Source organism: Poeciliopsis prolifica, unplaced genomic scaffold, assembly GCF_027474105.1.
Source record: "Poeciliopsis prolifica strain line A6 unplaced genomic scaffold, Auburn_PproV2 SCAFFOLD016, whole genome shotgun sequence".
In the NCBI taxonomy this organism is placed as follows: Eukaryota; Metazoa; Chordata; class Actinopteri; order Cyprinodontiformes; family Poeciliidae; genus Poeciliopsis; species Poeciliopsis prolifica.
In genome coordinates this window covers 1692722-1711489 of record NW_026562391.1, presented here as the reverse complement: position 1 = coordinate 1711489, position 18768 = coordinate 1692722, and the positions used below count along the sequence as shown (strand labels likewise).

Genomic DNA, 18768 nt, shown 5'->3' with positions numbered 1-18768 from the left:
CACAAACATACAAGCATGCACGCGAGTAGCAACCTATGCTTCTTTAGTCCTAGCTTACGAGAAAGAAAAGCCTGGAAAAGCGGCTTTTCTTTCTGAGGGCTAAAAATAACAAACAAACATTTTTGTGTTTCAATGCAACAACACCAGCTGTGGCAGAGGGCGCTCCGTGAGCATTTGACTCAGTTTCACTGTCGGGTTCCTTGGGGGACTCTGTGTACTATGAAGCAAACGGCTGTGCATCAGGTCACAGTTGAGTGGCTTTCTTCTAAAAAGATTTCTTTGAACTTGCAGCTGTTTTCTGGTTTCCTTCACTGATTGTATTAATGAGCAGTCTGGGGGGTCGTGGAAAGAACACGACTTCTGTCGAGGTGTTTTCTAACTCAACGGGAGCCGAGTTTACGTCTGATATTGCTCTTACAACTGGGAGCAGGTGATTAGCATTTCAAAAGCTTGAGTGATACCTGAACTACGACCCCAAACCCAACAGGAGAGAGAGAAGGACGGAGTTCAAACCATGCTTTTCTCTTTGAGTGGTTTTAAAACCATATGCTCAAACAGAGATTTAAAGCAAGGTGGCAATAGCAAATGAGGTGGATTAGCAATGTTTGCCAAAAGCTGATGGTGTGATGGAGGACATGTTACTGTTACTGCCTGAAAACGAGCCGTTTGCAGGTCGTGACAGTCATGAGACCACCAATCAGCAACAGTCTTCAGTCAGAGATCTCTTTAGATTTGTTAAAAGACTGAATGACTGTGCACAACCACTCTTTCAAGATACTTGGATGAGCAGCATTTTGGGATGAATAAAGTATTTGTTTTTGTTTTTTATTTTAATTGAATTAAATTAACTTAAATTAAATATATGAGTTTTCTCCAGATTCTCCAGCTTCTTCCAAAAGCCAAAAAACATTCAAGATAGTTAATAAACGGGTCACTTTGTTGTCCAGGCGTGAGAGTGCGTGGACAGCTGGGTCCTGTTTGTCTCTGTAATGAAACAACAGCCTGTCCAGGAGAAAAGCCAAGGAAACCTTCATCCCATTTTAAGGCCTGCTGGCTCATTTGCTGTTGAGTTAGTAAATAATAAGGAATTATTTGCTTAATGAAGAGACCAAAGGGTGCATTCAAAGGGTTTCTCTCATTTAAGACATTTAAAGACTATTACGTATGACATTACAACCTGTCACAAAAGATGTACAAAAGAAAATAGCATATTTTATATGTGGTGCCAAGTCTTTTTGTTCAGAAAATCTGCATGGCAAAAGGAGTGAGCCGCTGGCAAAGACACCCTTGGTTCAATCAACTAGCGAAAATAGAGAAAAGCCGGCAAGCTAGCAAAGTTTATTAGCAGCTAGTTAGCGTAGCCTCAACCGCCTCAAGTCACAGAATGTAATAAAGATTTCTGCGTGTAACTCAAATGTTTGGCTGACAGAAAGTCCCACTACAAAATTTAAGACCTGTGATTGAGGCATTCAAGGCCATCGTACATATTTCCTAGGGAATTTCAGGGCTTAATTTTATATACGTGAATTTAAGACTTTACATTTAAGATGCGCGGACGTCCTGCTTGAGCTGACGTCAGTGAAACCAAAACAAGATCCGTATCCTTCTTGAACACCCAGAAAGAGTTCAGTCAGTTAGATAGCGAACTGCTGGCTCAACAGAAGGCGATGCCAGCCATTTTCTCCACGCCTGCTTGAAATGACTCAGAATCTTCAGCTTAGTCATTAATGCTTGCATATCAGGACATTATGTATTCCCAGATTCAGATTGACTATGACTAGATTTGTGCCATCTCATTCTGGCACCAAGATTGTTGTTTCAGCCCACATCTTCGTGAGCAAGTAGGTGGATACTCATTCCTCCTGATGCCATACACCACGGAGAGAAACAACTAGAGCAGAGGAGAAATGATCCATGTAGGACAGAGACATATCCTCAAACACCATTGAGGAAAAAAAAAAAAAAAAAAAAAGAAAAGCATACTAAGCCACCAGCAGGCAACAATTGCTCGTTTCAATCCTGGCTGCCTTTGAGTCTTCCTTTCATTGTCTGATTACGTCTGTCAGCGTTGGCTCTTTTTCTCGACATCATGTCTTCTTCTTCTGCGTTGGTGACTCCTCTCACTTCTTTTCCCATCTCTTCCCTCTGTGTGTCAGAGTCACTGAGGTGGAAGTTCACACGAATGGCTATATAGGTCAGTGTATGTGCAGTGAAAGTCTTCTGTCTGAACATGCGCGAGAGCGTCTGCAAGCGGCGGGAACAACCACTGCATTCTGTCATTCGTACGCCGACATCGAGAGCGCCACGGCATCACATGACTCCCTCACCAACGCAGCTGGGGTCATGTGAACAGGAGAAGCAATGGAACAAACACATTTGTATGTAGCAGGTCATTTATATGTCCTGGATTACAAAAGTTACTTTACAGTTGTAGCAATAAAACAAAACAAAACAAAAAAAATAAACAGGAAACAATGAAAATCCTAACAAAAAATAATTATTGTTCTCGTGAAGTAGTTCTCGTATTTTCCATTGTGCAAGTCACTTCGGAGAATAAATTGAACTGCTCCGAATATGTGTGTTTTTTCAGGTTGTTCTGTATTCTGTGCATGTGTGCAGATACGCATGCGCAATCTGGAACGATGTGTGGCTATAAACGCCGCTGTCATTATGGATATTTACAGGCCTTAGAAATAAAATGAGCACTCTGGAGAGGCAGACTGCTCTGAGTGCCTGCTGTGCTACTCCGGCCGGTGCATTAGCATCAGCCCGGGTCGGACCATCGCAGCTGGAAATGACCCGCCGATATGACAGAGAAAGTTTTAGAAAGAATCAATAACCCAGCCTCGCATATATGAGAGGCTGAAAACAAACTCAAGCTTCAGAAAAGTTAGCAAGATATTTTTATTTTATTTTTTTTATATTAGCAGAATATTGCCAAAGTTTTGCACAAATTTGCCCATTTTTGAAAAAGGCCTTATTCAAAAGCAAGACATGCTAGTATTCCGGTTAAAAGAAGAGAAACATTAACACAAATAACATCTGGTTTTAAGGTAAATGCATTTGACTAATGATACATAAAAATGTCACAAACTTAAATGCTTACAGGGCAACAAAAGAAACCCAGCAGCGACGAAGAGACCCCGTGAGTCGAGTTTGGCTTTGACAGCCGACTCACTCGTCTGTTTGACTCAAACGCTCGTGTCACTTCAGAATGCTGGTGTGTGTGATTTTGTGTGTGTGCCTCCCTGTCCAAAGGCTGTAGCCTTAATCTGGAGCAGGAGGCTGACAAGACTCAGACGGAGTGACAGACGTGACCTAATGCGTCAAAACACACGCACACACACACACACACACACACACTGAGCCCGACTCACCTCTGGAGCGATGTAGTCCGGAGTGCCGCAGAAGGTTCGTGTGAACACGCCCTCTACCATGTTCTCTTTACACATGCCAAAGTCGGCGATCTTAATGTGTCCCTCTGAGTCCAGCATTACGTTGTCCAACTTCAGATCCCTGAGGTTGGAAAGGATTATTCATGGATCACGTAAAGGGGTGCAGGGTGTGCTTTTTCTTTTTCATTGTCTTTTGCCAGAACAGAAAGGTTGCATCTTGCTGACAGACTGATTCACGCTTTTGGTGTTTCGGACTAACTGCAGCAACATTTCGCCAATAATGTCTGATGAAGTCTTCAAAAAGCAAATTTAGTTTATGGTAAAGGCATATTGGGAAAAGAGAAAACAATATTAAAGACAACATGATGTCACACTGTTTCTCATCCTTCTATGTAAGAAAGAACAACATGTTAACCTGCATCTCAAAATGGTAAAATGAAGGCCATTTATTGAAACATCAAGTCCTGTCCACCTACTATATGAAGTGTACATAGAATGAAATATGAAGGTCTGTTTTGTTTTCCATACAGAATCATTGAGGGTGAACATTTAATGCTCTATAAACCATCTAAGAGCTCCCAGAAGGTAAATTAATAAAAATATAGATCAGACAGCTCCCCTATTGGAGCCCCTTCAAGCATTCATAATCCTGAGCTGAGTGAATCTTCATTAGTGCAGACAGAGAGACACCATGTCTTAAATATGCTGTCTCAGAACTGTGACAAACATTCACCAGATGATTTTTTTAACACGTCCAAAAATTGTGTCTGCGCTTTTAGCTAGAGGTTAAACTGTCTGTGCTTTCCAATCGGATACAAGAAAACGTGCAGCATTGTGTATTTGTTTTACTGCTGCATGAGAATTCACACTTCATGTGCTGCTTCTCCTGAGTTACATGAGAAACTGGGTTTAGTATTTGTCTGACTACATTGTTGGTGGATTCAGAACTTCTTTTTATTCTGTTTTTATCAGTGTTTTTACCATGGAGGCCAAAAAGAACCAAGAAGTTCATAAATTTATAAAAAAAAAAAATTAAAACAACTGTTAATTGAATTTAACATATTTCACAGACCTGTAAATAACTCCTTGAAGGTGCAGGAAAAATAGTCCCACTGCAATCTCTGCTGCATAGAATCTGAAATGAGATACATTTACAGAATTTGCAAAGACATGAACAGCGCGCTTCCACCAGCAGGACAGACCGTTTAAAATAGTCTGAAATCTCCTGAAAAGCTGATGTATCTTACACTGCTTGGGGTTCCTTGAACTTGCCCACTTGCTGGATATGGTACATGAGATCTCCACCGTTCACATACTCCATGACGAAATACAGCCGGTCCTACAGCGAGACGAGATAAAACGAAGAAGATGAGATAAATTAATTAGAAGCTGCACAATAAGTGTCGTGTTAAAAGCAGCACTAATCAAGTTCAAAACAGAAAGATGCAGTTCGGGTTTTAAAAGCTGTGAGATGTTCCACACCGCTGCGACAAGGTGACCCGAACGGCACACGACAAACGGCTTTGTGAAGGAAGAAAATACCCCACGCAGCCTTCTGCCAGAAAATGTTCTCTTTATTTGAAACCGCTGGTGTCTTATTGCCTGTGACAAGTTCAGCCTGACCCCAGTGTGCCACACTTTTGATGGTCCCTAAATAAAACAAAAACAAATGGAGCTGTTCCACACAGCGACAGAGACATGCCGACAACAAACTGGGCTTTCCGCCCGGCTTGGCTTCACTGACGGCTCAGAAATGAAAGGGCCTTGAGTCATATTCAGGCCACATCTTCACTGAGTCCTCGCACATCAGAAATTCAATTTTTCTCTCTGGGTAATGGGTCACAAAAACTGAACGTTCTCGTCGCAGACGATCACATGCTGCCTCAACTTCACTGCTATTATTTTTTTGAAACGAAGGGAAAAGACTTGTTAGGGTCAAAGATTTGATACAAATGTGCATTTGTAGAAGTTTGCACATGCATACAAATGCTCTGATTCTTCAACCTACAAGTTAGAGCTTGTTTATTTTTACTGTCTGGTTCTTTTAATTGAACCTGTCACACATACCCTCTAAAACCTTTTTTTTTTTCTCCCCCGACTAAGTTATTTAGCTAAAAGCCCCGTTCTAAATTAATTTGACCTGACCTGGGTGGAGGCGTATTGTTTGGATGCGCGTCCAGGGGCGATTTACGTACCACAGTCTGGAAGCACGAGTGGAGCTGCGTGAGGAAGGGCGGCTTGTCCTGCTGGGCCAGGACTCTCTTCTCCACCATCGTACACTCCACATCGTCGTCCTGGATCACCACATCCTTCTTTAGGATCTTAATGGCGTAAAGCTCTTCCGTGGTCTTCATCTCTGCTAGCATAACCTTCGGAGAAGCAGAATCGGAACGAATGATTGGCAAACCCTCTGTTACTATAAAGTCCAAAGTTTGTTTTCTCCCCCACTATTTTTGAGCTGAGGCATACTTCTCACCTTTCCAAAGCTGCCTTTTCCCAGCACCGCCAGAAAGCTAAAGTCACTTAGCTTGACCTGGTCCAGGCTGTTGGAAGGGTAGCTGCTGGGGCGGCCGTCGTCTGTCTCTGAGATCATCTTCTTTCCCGGGCCTAACTTGGCTTCCTGCACCCGGGACACAGAACACAAAGTGTCTGACAACCGAACGTTTTGCAAAACGTAACAACTACAGGGTTTGAAGGAGCCACTTCCTGTCATAAATACAACAAAACTTCAAGAATATCACTTATTTTCATTTGTTGTCATGAAAATAAAGCTGATATTTGGTTTCTCTGTGTCTGTCCCTTCATTCACACCACAGTTCTGGTCTACAAGTTATACTCAAGCATGGATAATTCTTTAATTTGAGGCTTTGCATGATTTCCAAACCATTTATGTTTTACAGGGCAGCATGGTTCTGCTTAACTTCATGCATATCACACTGGCTGATGCGAGACTGATCTATCCTTTCTAAAACCAGTTGTGTTTGAGCTCATTTTCCACCAATTGTGTCCAAGTTTTAACTACTGGAGCCAGGCCTGCACCCTCAGATGAAGAAGTATTTTGTCCAGATGTTGAGGAACAACCCAAGAACCCAAAAAGGCACAAGCCTGTCCTGCGATGTGCAGAAAACTCCTATAACGCTGGTGTCTCTGGTGTTGTAGAAGACGGTTTTATTGGTGTTCATGTGGAGGATTTTGTGTGTTTAACGTTGACACTGACATCATCAACCTGCACTGTCTAACAAGAAAGAAATGCCTGATTTATGTCAGTTTGTTTAAACTTGACTGAAATTTGCTGCTACCCACTTGATCAAGGCAAATTCCTTCAGGAGATTTTTTTTTTTTTATCCAGTGAGACCAAGATGTAGCATTTTGGCAATAGTGGAACCAAAAATGTTTGGAGGGATAAAAATGAGACATTCAAATGGTGCTGGAATAATTCTTCCACTTCTAATCAACAGGTAGATGATTGAAACTTGGACACAATAGGGTTTTCCAAGGGAACTGATGATCCCAAATCAATAAAACTGGATTTGAAATGGATAGGCAGGCCAACACCAAGCCTCCAGAGCGGCCTTGTGATAGTCCTGACCGCATCGTTCTTGAAAACATATCGACTAAGTTGGGTCAATACCTAAAAACCAGCCAATTCAAATCAGGTCTTTCGATTCCAAGAGGAGTAACTCTACTCAGTCATGGCTTCCTTGGCTATAAGGAGAGTGTGACTGAGGTCCAACTTCATGTATATATTTGAATCGGTATCTATAATTTTGTCCCTGTGTAGAATTGAGACAAAAAATTCACAATCAAATTGAAGTTGTATAGTGAATAATCGTTCCACCCTGGATACAAAAGTGCATTAGAAGCATCTTGTTAACATTTGATTGATGCCGCTGATGGGTGTATGCAAACTTTTGACCAGAACTGTGCCTATCTATTCAGTTACCACCACAAACTACTGGATGATCAGCGGATCTCAAAATGAAAGGTATGACATGACTCACTGATGCCACTGGTACTATGGAGCTGATGTGCTGCATGATTAAATCATAACCGATCTGAATACACAGCTTAGCCTTTATTGGGTCAGTTTGAAAAAAAAAAAAAAAAAAAAAAAAAAGGTACACTACATGTGCTTGTGAAGAAAAAAGATAATGACACAGCACATCAAAAATAATGCAATAAATAGATAAATGAAGACCAAACACAGCACTAGACAGGACTGAATCATGGTAGAATAAATTTTTTTATTATTATTACTGTAATTACAAAACAACTTTTATGCTATTTTGTGTTAATTTTAAGTTTCATGAACCACTTTAATGGTCTAAATCCTGTAGTTCAGACAATTTAAAACATCTTTTATGCACAGCACTCCTTGTTTTCTGAGAGTGAACATCATAATGGTGCTAAATCCTCCAAACCTTTTAAGCAGTGCTTCTCCTTCTAGGATAGAATAATTGTTTCAACATGCTTTTACAAAGAGGAAACATGGGTAGAATAACAACACAAGATACTAAACTGACTGTTGACTAACACCAGGAGACAGTCAATCACTCCTGCATTTGACACAGTCAATACTCCAGTGAAGGGAGTATTAGAGTTGATTTTACTCTTTTAATATTTGTGTTTAATGTTAATGGCATTATGTGATCTCGTACAAACGTATCACCCAGTCAGAGCGCTTTGGTCTGCCAACCAACATCTTCTACAAGTCCCCCGAGTCCAAACCGTGAGGTGACCATATCTAGAATGATCAGTATTTTCTGAATTGTGGACCATCGACGATCTGATTTTGTGGAGAGCTAAACTTAAAATGCATTTGTTTAGAGCTGCTTTTAGCAAGTAGTAGCCCTGTGACAGGTTGGGTTTTTGGCAAAGTAGTGGCTGTTATAAAGTACTATCCAAATAAGATTTGCTTGGTTGGTTAACAGATTGCCTTCCAGAAATGTGAAGCAAGTTATTAATATTCTTTAGGGTAATAGGGTATCTGAAAGAGTCATGAAATGAATTGATCAGTCTTAAACTTAACTCATGCAACCTTATGTTTGTCACTCAACTACAAATGAAGGATTGTTAAACATTCATTTAAAATCTTGTGATAAAATAAGCTTAAATCTGACTAAAGCCTGAAATTCACCTAACCTTCTGCAGGAAAGCTTTACTTTGCCAGATCAGATCAGGGGTTTAGGCCACAATGACCAAAAGAAATGTCCTAAAGAGGATAAGTGATGCATTCAGGCCAGACAAAACAGTGCCAGTAAGTAATCATGATAAATGGAGCATCATCTGAGGTGGTTATGTTTGCCATTGCTGGTAGATTGCACATAAGATGGGCGCTCTAACGGAGATGAAGTACTGTCCCAAAACTGTTTCATCAAAACTAACCATCATCTAAACACCTGAAAGTTAAGACGTCCTACCAAACCGATCAAAACTTTTGATGCAGAGCTTCCACTAAGCCACACATAAGAGCTCTTGTCTTTAAAATATGCATTTGCACAGTGAACTTTAAATTAAGTTATTCATTACAAACAGGTGTGTTTCTAAAGCTACATAAAGAAAAGTTAAATCACAAAGATGACAGTGCAAAGAGATTAAGACTTATCTTCATCTCTTTACACTCTAATACTAATACTTTAAAACTGCAAGAGTGGTTTCTCTCCACAGTAAGAGAAACATCTCTGTCAGGTTTTAATAAGTAGTAAAGGATGCCACACTGTGGTTGCCACACTGCAGTGCAACCTCAAAGCTCGACCTGCAGAAAAGGATCATCTGTGCGTTTCCTACATGCCGTGTCATGCTCAGTCGAGACAAAATGCTCCAGAGAATCAACTCATTCGGCGATTTGAACTCCAGACAAAAGAAGACACATTCTGTTCTGCTTTCATCACAAGAGCAACATTCAACATAATCCATCTTATAATCTCAGCCAATCAGTGCACAGAGAAAATTCATGCTCTAGTCGATGACATGATACAACACAGTTAAGTCAGAATATCTAAGAGCCAGGTTGTATCTTTAGCGTTTGCAGGGAAGTGAAGCGTTTCAAGCAGTCAAGGTTTCCGGCGGCATCTTTGAAAAGTGTTCACATAAAATTCATTCTGCCCTTCTTGTCTCTATATTCTATCTACACAGACAGAGGAATGCATTGGGGGCAGAGGGTGAGCATTACATCATCCAGAAAGGCCAAAACACAAGACCATATTAAACAAACATCACCTCTTTATATCTGTACCAAAGTCGGATTTATGTCGTGCCGACACATGAAGGTTTTAGTCTGGTTATTAGTGGCCGCCGTGGTCTACAAAGCAGAGCAACCGCACACAGCAAACCTGTGAGTGTTTAGACAATCAGAAACAAGCCTGGCTAGGGCAGGTGCTCAGCTGCCTTACTTTCCTCCAGTCAGACGCACCTGGTCAGAGTTTTCCACAACCGCTTGGTCCTGAAACCACAGGGAGAAGGGAGCCCAAGGGACTGACTCACATCACTCTAGTGAGCAAAGGCAAGCCAAAGAGAGCAGAGTGTCTCGTACATAAAAAAAAGAGGCAAAACTACTGACTGAGGACGATCTGTTTAAGACACTGAACAAATGTTAGGCTGGTTGTATGGTTGGTGATAGTCTTGTTAAACATTTGTTGACCTGATTTTCCCGTCCTGCTGCAGTGCCGGCCTGTCCATCGAGGTAGGAAGTGCACAGTGTCATTCTGCTCTGTACTGAAAAACAGTGTTGTGACTCGGAGGATAAGAATAAGGAGGACGGGAAAGTAAATATTTGTTATTTAGCACATATGGTGGAATACCAAGACCATATCATCATAAACTATCCATTTCATGCTGATGATGTGCACAAATCACATCCTGTGAGCCCTGTTCACAAAATTACACAGATAATGTCATATTAGTCCTTTCAGAGCCTGTTGTTCTTACTTTTATATATACTTTAACACATTTCACATCCGGCGTAATTATTGTAAATTTAAACAAATGCCATAGAATGAATGTTTTTAGAAGCTGGTTCACTATTTTTTATGTATTCGTGCAGCCATTTTGTACCTACGCATTCCTTTTTTTCTCTCTTTCCAGTTTCATTTTATATCTTTCAACAAGCCATTTTATGTCTATGTATTTCATTATTGTATATGAGCTTAAGGAGCTAATAAACAAAAGGTTACATTTCATGCATGGTTTAATTTTGTTATTTTCTGAGGACTTTATATTGCGGCCTAATTCCACTGACTGTTCTCATTTTTGGTATTTTTAAAGGAGAACACCGTCACTAATCAAACCAAAATACCTCTGAGGAATCTCCCGTTAAAGGATGTCACTTGTTGGAGTCACATAACCTCGCATAAAACAATGACCAAATCATAAAAAATTACTTTAAAGGCAAAATGACCAACACCTGGATCAATGTGTATCAAATAAAGGTTAATTAACAAGTAATAAGTACTAAAAGTAACAGAAAACAACTGCGAAGTCAGGAGATGTGCTGAACCTTTAGGTAATTTGAGTTTCTATTGCAGTAACTGAAGCTGCCATGTCTCAAATGGATCTTTGTTATTATTAAACACTTTTTATATGACATCAAAACTCATAAAAGTGTTTAAAGACTGAAAAGAGAGTTGGTGTGAAACTGAAATTTTATGTAGGAAAAAAACAAAGCCATACATTCTGCTTTAGGCACTTCAGTCCACTGGTGACACCTTGTGGTCATATGCGGTATTTCTCTCTACTGCTTGTACAATAGTAAACCAGTCATGTACAAGTTACAGGGGCCAAAATAAGGACAGAACATGTTCAGTAAATATATTTCTAATATTTATTAGGTATGTAAAATTCACACCATTTGTCATCAACGACCCAAGTAAAAGAAATTAACTTGGATTAAAAAAAAAATTTAAATTGCAATGACAGGGAAAATAACTTTTAGTTTGTTAATGACAAATTCAAGACATTTTCTCCAGGGAGAAATTAATTGTATGAATTGCTCAAGAGTGACTTTGATCAATTCTTTTACTCAAACTCTTAAAACTTGATGCACTCTGATCTTCTGTTTTTTTCTCACAGATATTCAATTAGATGCAATTAATTAAAGTAGCAGCTTTACTTTCTTTCCCTGAAATCGATTAAGAGTTTCCTTGGCTGTTTGTTTGGGTCTAACATCTTGCCTTATCAAGAAAGTCTGGGTGCATTTGTCCATCCATCTGTCCACATGACATCGACCAGAACCATATGTGGGAAGAGCAGCTACATCCTGATGTTCCCACTTCCAAATTTCACTATTGGTATTTCGGGGGTGATGTGCAGAACCTGTTTTTCTCCATAGTGTGTGCAATGAAATCTCTAGAGTTCAGCTCTGATCTCGTCTCCCCTGATGCTACTGACTTGTCTAAATTTTCTGAAGCAAACTTTCAAAGGAAGCTTAAACATGGTTTTCCTTCAGCAGTGGAGTTTTATGTAGTGAGTGTGCGCACCGATAAATTTCAGCTGGTTTCTTGGCATTTCACAATTTTTTATTTTTTTTTCCCCACAAATCCTTTTTCTTCGGATGTGTAAGCACCATTTCCCTTCATTGCACATATTTTACTAGCTGATTTGTTTTCATTTCTTGGCTTTTCTAAGCTAAACCAAGGACAGCTGTGAATTTAATGTCAAGACTAATATTAGACATATATTGACTGAGCGACTAAGCCAATAAGGTCATGCTTGAATGAACTACAAGAAAATTGCCTAAGAAATTTTAAGGACTTTTTTGGGAGTGAGAAACAATAAAATACACTCATACAGGAAAAGATGTAAGCATGACGGACATGAAGTTCAAGACAAACAGGAAACAAAAACATGCAGAACCACAAACTTTAAAAGTGAAGTAACAGGCAGTCAGTTCACAAACAACACAAAGACTCACCGACAAAAATAAAAATACCAAAAGGAACTTGATACTCAACTAGGGTGTTTTTGGGGGTTTTTTTACATTCATAAAATGTCAAAATTTTGCATGAAAGACACATAATGCCGTAAAAAGTGAGTTTACAGCAGATTGGGGCCACATACAAAAGCACGAGGGTGGGAACAAAATGAAGCAACACGTCACCATAACAAGATGAGACAAAAAAACAACAACAAACAAACAAAAAAGAAAAGAAAAGGGCCATGTGATAAAAGGTGGAGGGAGGGCTGTAGAGGAGAGGGGAGAGGGCTACCTTCAGATTACAGTTATTTTGGCAGTCCTGAGAGGAGGGCAAGACGTGAAGAAAGGAAGAGAGAAACTCTTGCATTAAACATGAACACGTGACACAGGATGTACAGTATTCTGCAGGTCTCACCGTGGACACGGGGGGGGAGCAGGAAGCTAAGAGGGGGGAAAACGGAGAAACCACAGAGGGGGTTTATGAGGAGGAAAGAGAAGCTGGAGGACAGAGAAGTTCCCCACGACACGGAGAGTTCGATAAGCCAACTCATCAACACAAGCAGAGAAAGGTGCTTCTGCAGAATATTGACTTTGGGGGCGGGGAATACCAATACATTCAATACATTTAAGATTCTTGGTTTTTTTTTTCCTTTCTTTATGTGAAAATTGTGCAACAAAGCAGAGCAAAAATGTTAGTTCAAGTCAAATTACCCTAGTGAAATACACAAAAGTGTGTCTCAACATGAGGATATGTGTAAATATCCAATGTTTATATACACTTTTTGCAAATATCAGCGTGTAGCATGATCACTTCTGGCATGGATTAGATAAAAGTTAATGAACAAGTTGTCAAACTACTTCCTGCCTTATGAAATCTACTAACATGCAATCAGTAGAACAAACAAAATGAACACCTAAACTCTGACAATGAAACAATTCACAACAAAAACATCATTTAACAACATGCCACTTCAAAATCTATTACTACCATATAAAAGAGTCATAAAATGCTACTTGCTAAGGTAAGCATAGCTTAACTAAAAATATAAACTTGGTAGCAGAAGTTCCTTTGAAAACTGCTTAGAGATGTGATTTGAGAGAAATGTCAGCAGAGCCGCAGCTTTGGAAAGATTTACCAGTTAATTTGCAATATGACATTTTGACTAATTAAATCTGACTCAAACTTTTTGGTGGGTAATTTTACAATGTCAGTAGAAGAATCTGGGCCTTTCAAACAGAAAAGAGAGGAGTTATATATAGTAAAGACACGTGAAGTAAAGAAGAAACCTGGAAATAGTAGTTCTTCAACAGCTAATGAAAAATCTGCAAAAGGTTAGGCTTGCGTTGTTTCAGAAAATATTATCGCCAGCAACGATACGTCACTGAGTCTGCCAGACGCACTGCAAACTGGATGAACGAGGATTCAACTGGGATATTAGATGCTGTATTCTTGCACTGAAAAGAATCCAACTGAGCAAAATGACAAATTTATCATTATTTAACTTTCACAAACTCCTTTGCAGTCGCTAGCTGCGTTTCCATTGACCATAAAATTGCCCAAGTTGGAATTGCGAAAATAAATTTTTATTGCTCCAGGTTGAGGTAGTTTTTCGGCTGTAGCGAAAATTAGCGAATTTCGCGAAACTGCGATGGGAATGCTTTGTTTTTGCGACACACAAGTCACAACAGGAAGTTACTACTGGAGGAAAAAGGACAAAGGAGACGACAGGAAGTGGTGGGAAGATGATGGCGCCGTGTTTTTTAGTGACTTATCGCGTGAACAAACTTATTCACTTGTGATTTTAATTGCGTGTCTTATTGAATGGAAACACTGCGATCGCGAAAGTGTGTTTTTTTTCTCAACATTAGAGAATACTGACAGAGTTTTGGGCACATTAGTAATGGAAACGCAGCCAGTGTCTCTGAAACGTGATTTCCTCGCAGTCAAATATGATCTAATTCATGTGGCAGTTGGGTGTCTTCACTGAAGAAACGTACTAAAAGGTGGAAGTGCTGACACAAAATAAAAAGTTAATTTTTGCACCAAATATAACCGCTGTGGACACAAGAGTGTGAAAGAGACAATAAGCTGCGAAAGAACAACCAGAGCTGCAGCTGCTACATGGTGATTAAGCCAACAGCTGTGGCGCTCGGTGACAATCTGATAACCGTCCTGGACATGATTCTGAGCTCAGCTGGATCAACCATAGATGTGTGTGTGTGTGTGTGTGTGTGTGTGTGTGTGTGTGTGTGTGTGTGTGTGTGTGTGTGTGTGTGTGTGTGTGTGTGTCCTTTATTTAACCAGGGACACATTGAGATTAAAACCTCTTTTCCGAGAGAGACCTGGCTGAGAAAGCAGCATAAAACACACGACAAGACGAGATGCACAAACACATAGAGAACCGTTTCACATTTCATGAAAAATACTCTGCAGATATGACATAGCATTGGAGAGGTTGCTGATGTCTCTGCCCTTTAAAGCCGACTTGAATCGCCTCAAACTTAAATCGCTGGATATTAATCCGGGTGGCAGGAGAAGAAAGTTTATATGCCTTTTTATGCAGTCCAGTTCTAAGTCTTCCATCCAAGTTACAGTTACATTAACTTGAGTCAATGTTTGGAAGAAGAAAAAAAACTGTACTTTTATGAGTATTTTTTTACTTTCACTTGAGTCATTTGACTGTGTATCAGTACTATTATCTGAGCGAAGTTTGACCAGATACAAAATACTGCAGTATCTGCTTTATCAAATATTTCTATTTGGTCTTACTGGAGTCATTTCACTTTTACTTGAGTAAAAAAGAGCAACTCTTACTTGAGGACAACTTTTGAGTACTCTACTTCTCTGATTTAGTGTGACAAACACTTTTTGTTTCGAAAAAATAAACCCAATTCAAGTTTCAAGTGAGAAATCAATTTGTCAATATTTTGATGAAGCAGAACAAACTGTTTGGCTGCTCTACCAAACATTAAATATCTATTTTCAATGTTACATACAGATGTATATGCAGATCTGGAAAAAAGTTAAGAGAACACTTAAAATGACCAGTTCTCTGATTTAACTTTTATAGGTCTATGTTTAAGTACCATAAACTACGTGAACTATTGACAAGATGTCTCCGAAATTCCAAGCAAAAATTTAGCATTTATTTGCAGAAAATAAGAAATGATCAAAAGAACAAAAACGCTGCAAAGAAAACAAGTTCATGTTCATTTAGAAACAAAAATACCAAGGGTTTGACTCAGGAAGAGTTCAGAAACCAGTGCAGTGGTCTCTTCATTTTTTTCCAGAGCTGCACATATGCAAAGAATTCACATGTCAAAGGACAAAGACATGAGCAGGAAAAATATCAGCACGTTAAAATGACACAAAAATCTAACAGGAAAACGGAGGGGCGACTATTTTAAAGCGATCCTCACCTCAAATTTCTTCCTCAATTCGTCGTTCCCATCATCCTCCACTGAGATGGGGACGTTGTAGTACTCCCCCTCCTCCTGACACAGTAACTTGAACCTAAAGACGCACGCAGGAAGAAAAAGAGGACGGAAACACAAAGAAAAGAATTGAAATATAAAAAATAAAAAAAGTAAGCAGCTTAAATGTAGTCTTAAATTTAGTAAATAAGTACACAATAAAAGAGATAAATTGATCTTATATTTACATTCTACGTTTTGCCAATATATGACATAAAATCCCAATAAAATGTAACTAAGTTTGGGGTTGTAACACAAAACAGTAAGTTAAAGTTACATAGAACAATTAAACTGCTAAGTAGAGCAAAAGTCACTTTCTTCAAATATAATTACAATTTTTTTTATTGATAAATATGGGAGTATTTACATGGTGAGTAGGTTTTACGGCTAAAGGTTTCAAACTATTCAGTTTGCAGAAGTGATAATCAAGAATGCCAACATTACCAGCCACAGACAGGAGACTTCATGAGCTCTGACACGCCAAAGGAAAGGGATCCCATGAAGTCGTTTCTGGTGGTCCGATCCCAGTCCCACACTTCTACAGACAGCCTGCGGTCTTTGTCCGAAGGCTTCAGCTTGCTGAAAAGCACGTCATAATCGTTATAAAGTAAAAAAGAAAAGAAAAGAAATCAAGGGGAACCAAGGTTTCCCTCAGAAAACTCGCTAAGCCCGTTGGTTGGGGTGTTTGGGGCCCGTCGTGTTTTTGAGTTAAAAGATGTTTTAAAGTTGACAGGAAATTTGAAAATATCACTTGATTATTATGCGTTTTTGGAAGATCAATATCTGAACGTCAACTATAAAGTCATAAAACATGCAAACATTAAAAAAGAAACTTAAATAAATAAGCAAAGCTAAGCCTGTTGAGGGCACAAGTAAAGCCTGGTGGCCCACCAGGCTTGTAATACACTGAGGGAAACCCTGGGTACAAACTACAACTTCCTGCTAACTAATTCCTTCTGTACCCCATGGTTACTTTAGGCAATGACAAGTGAAATTTCCGACATTGTCTTGTAGCTTCATGAAGGACAGAACAGAGAGAAGACGGTAAATAAACGATGCTCACAAAACTATGGTCTCGTCCCATTTGGGGTTGAGGTTGGAGTATATTCTTTTGGTCTTCTGCTTGGTCTCGTTTTTAGGATCTGGTATGAGCTTGAGTTTGACGTACGGATCGGAGAGGCCGTTGGGATCCATGGGAATGAGGTTTTTGCCTTCAACAACTGAAAGAGACGAAGAACGAGGAGAAACGTTTAACCTGGCTGCTAAAACGAAGACGAGACAGGCATATAGTGGATACACAAATATCAAAATTTGCAACACCACTAATATTTTGTCAGACGTATTTTTTATTGTAACATCCACTGGATAAAAAAAGAGAGAAAAAATAAATTCATTAATACATTTTGACAGCATTCTGTGCAGTTTCGAAGTTGCACATTTATTCCATCCTAGAAAATAATCCTTCAAAGTCTAGAATGAACATAGCATTCATGTTAAGTGTATGTAAACTTCTGACCAGAAGGCTGTGATCTGAGCGAGTTCATCAAAAGCATGCTGATAAAAAGAAGGGCTCATTATATTTGCACTTCCTCCCTTATCCACACGGACGTCCTGTTTAATGTTTAGCTAGAAACCACAGGTCGGTCATGTCAGAGAAACAGAAAAAAATGGAATTTTAATCAACAGGTGAACATCTGCTAAATTAAATCGATAGATTCTGGATCAAACGACAAGCTGCAGCCTGTGAGGATTATTTCTGCTTGTGAGACATAAAGGGACCGAATGCAGAGAGGCATTATGGGAACAGTGAGTCAGACATGCAGGCTGTGTCATGCTTAAGTAGGCGAAGGCTCTCGTCTTGTCCTCCCATATGTAGCTATTAAGTAAACAAGGCCACACTGGGGACATTAGCGCTCCATTAGCGCTGAGATTTGGAGCACTGCCAGACATGCACTACACTACAGCACACACAGACATCTGCACGCATTTAGGTAAATGTGTACACACACACACGCACGCACACACGCGCTGTGTTTATCGACACACATTGGACTGAAATTCCCTGCAGAAACAACATGAATGCATGGCTGCTTGGTTGAACTGTGAGCCCCTGAGGCTTCATGTCCTGTTACTGAGACATAAAGGGACCAAATGGTACCACATTACATACTTGGTATTATGTTACATACTGAGTATTTTTGGTCTGGTTCCTGGTGCAAATACCTTAGCACACTTGAAATAAGACAAAACTAACTTATAAGCAACTGATTAAATAGATATAAGAGCTAAAATCCTGATCAGAGTTTTCCAGACAATAGTGGAACAGACAAAAATGCAAAAATTACTTTTTGTGTGTCTTTTAAGTTTTTTTTTTGTTTGTTTTTTTTTTAGGCAGGGACTGTTGTAACTATTAAGCAATCTCCTCTTCAGTTCAACCTTGTGAGTGGAGATACACAGTTGATGTTACCACAACAAAATGACTAGCAGTTTAGTAAATATTGGCAAAAGTCAATGTGATTTTCACAGGTGAAGGAGGGTTGTTGCTGAAAGTAACTACAAAAGTAACTGGTAATCTAACATAGTGACTTTCCAAATCAAGTAATCAGTAATCCAACGAAGTTACTTTTTCAAGGAGTAATCAGTAATCCGATCAAAGTTACTTTATCAATGTAACTATGACAACACTGGTTGAGAAAAAATGATACGAGACAGATAATATGCGAACTCTTCCATCTTTTCCAAGTGCTCCCAGTAACAACCAATCAGAGCCAGGAGGAGGGTCTTAGCGCTGTCAATCATGGCGGTGTGTGCGCCGTTCCCCCGATCTCTGCTACGCTCCAGCTTCTGGCCAAAGAGTGCTTTGGATGCTAGGGCTAGTTAGCATGGCCACAGATGACTGCAGACAAACTGTTTTTCTGTAACAGCATCCTGATCCTCCGCCATTAGCACATATAGCAAAGTGCACACGAACATGATTGACAGCGTTAA

The 18768-nt window shown here is 39.6% G+C and overlaps 1 protein-coding gene across 4 annotated transcripts in view; it reads right to left on the bottom strand.

Annotated features, from left to right (window-relative positions):
* The window catches only part of prkcaa (protein kinase C, alpha, a), a 126868-nt gene that overhangs the window by 25654 nt on the left and 82446 nt on the right, over positions 1-18768 (bottom strand). For 2 of the 4 annotated variants that reach the window (XM_055041548.1, XM_055041549.1), the window contains exons 6-14: positions 16844-17000; positions 16225-16359; positions 15727-15820; positions 12599-12625; positions 5872-6015; positions 5591-5764; positions 4643-4734; positions 4468-4530; positions 3378-3516 (exon numbers count right to left, since the gene is read on the bottom strand). In XM_055041548.1, coding sequence (XP_054897523.1) covers positions 3378-3516; positions 4468-4530; positions 4643-4734; positions 5591-5764; positions 5872-6015; positions 12599-12625; positions 15727-15820; positions 16225-16359; positions 16844-17000 — 1025 coding nt within the window. The remainder of the gene's footprint in view (positions 1-3377; positions 3517-4467; positions 4531-4642; positions 4735-5590; positions 5765-5871; positions 6016-12598; positions 12626-15726; positions 15821-16224; positions 16360-16843; positions 17001-18768) is intronic. The other 2 variants (XM_055041550.1, XM_055041551.1) reach the window with 1 other exon arrangement.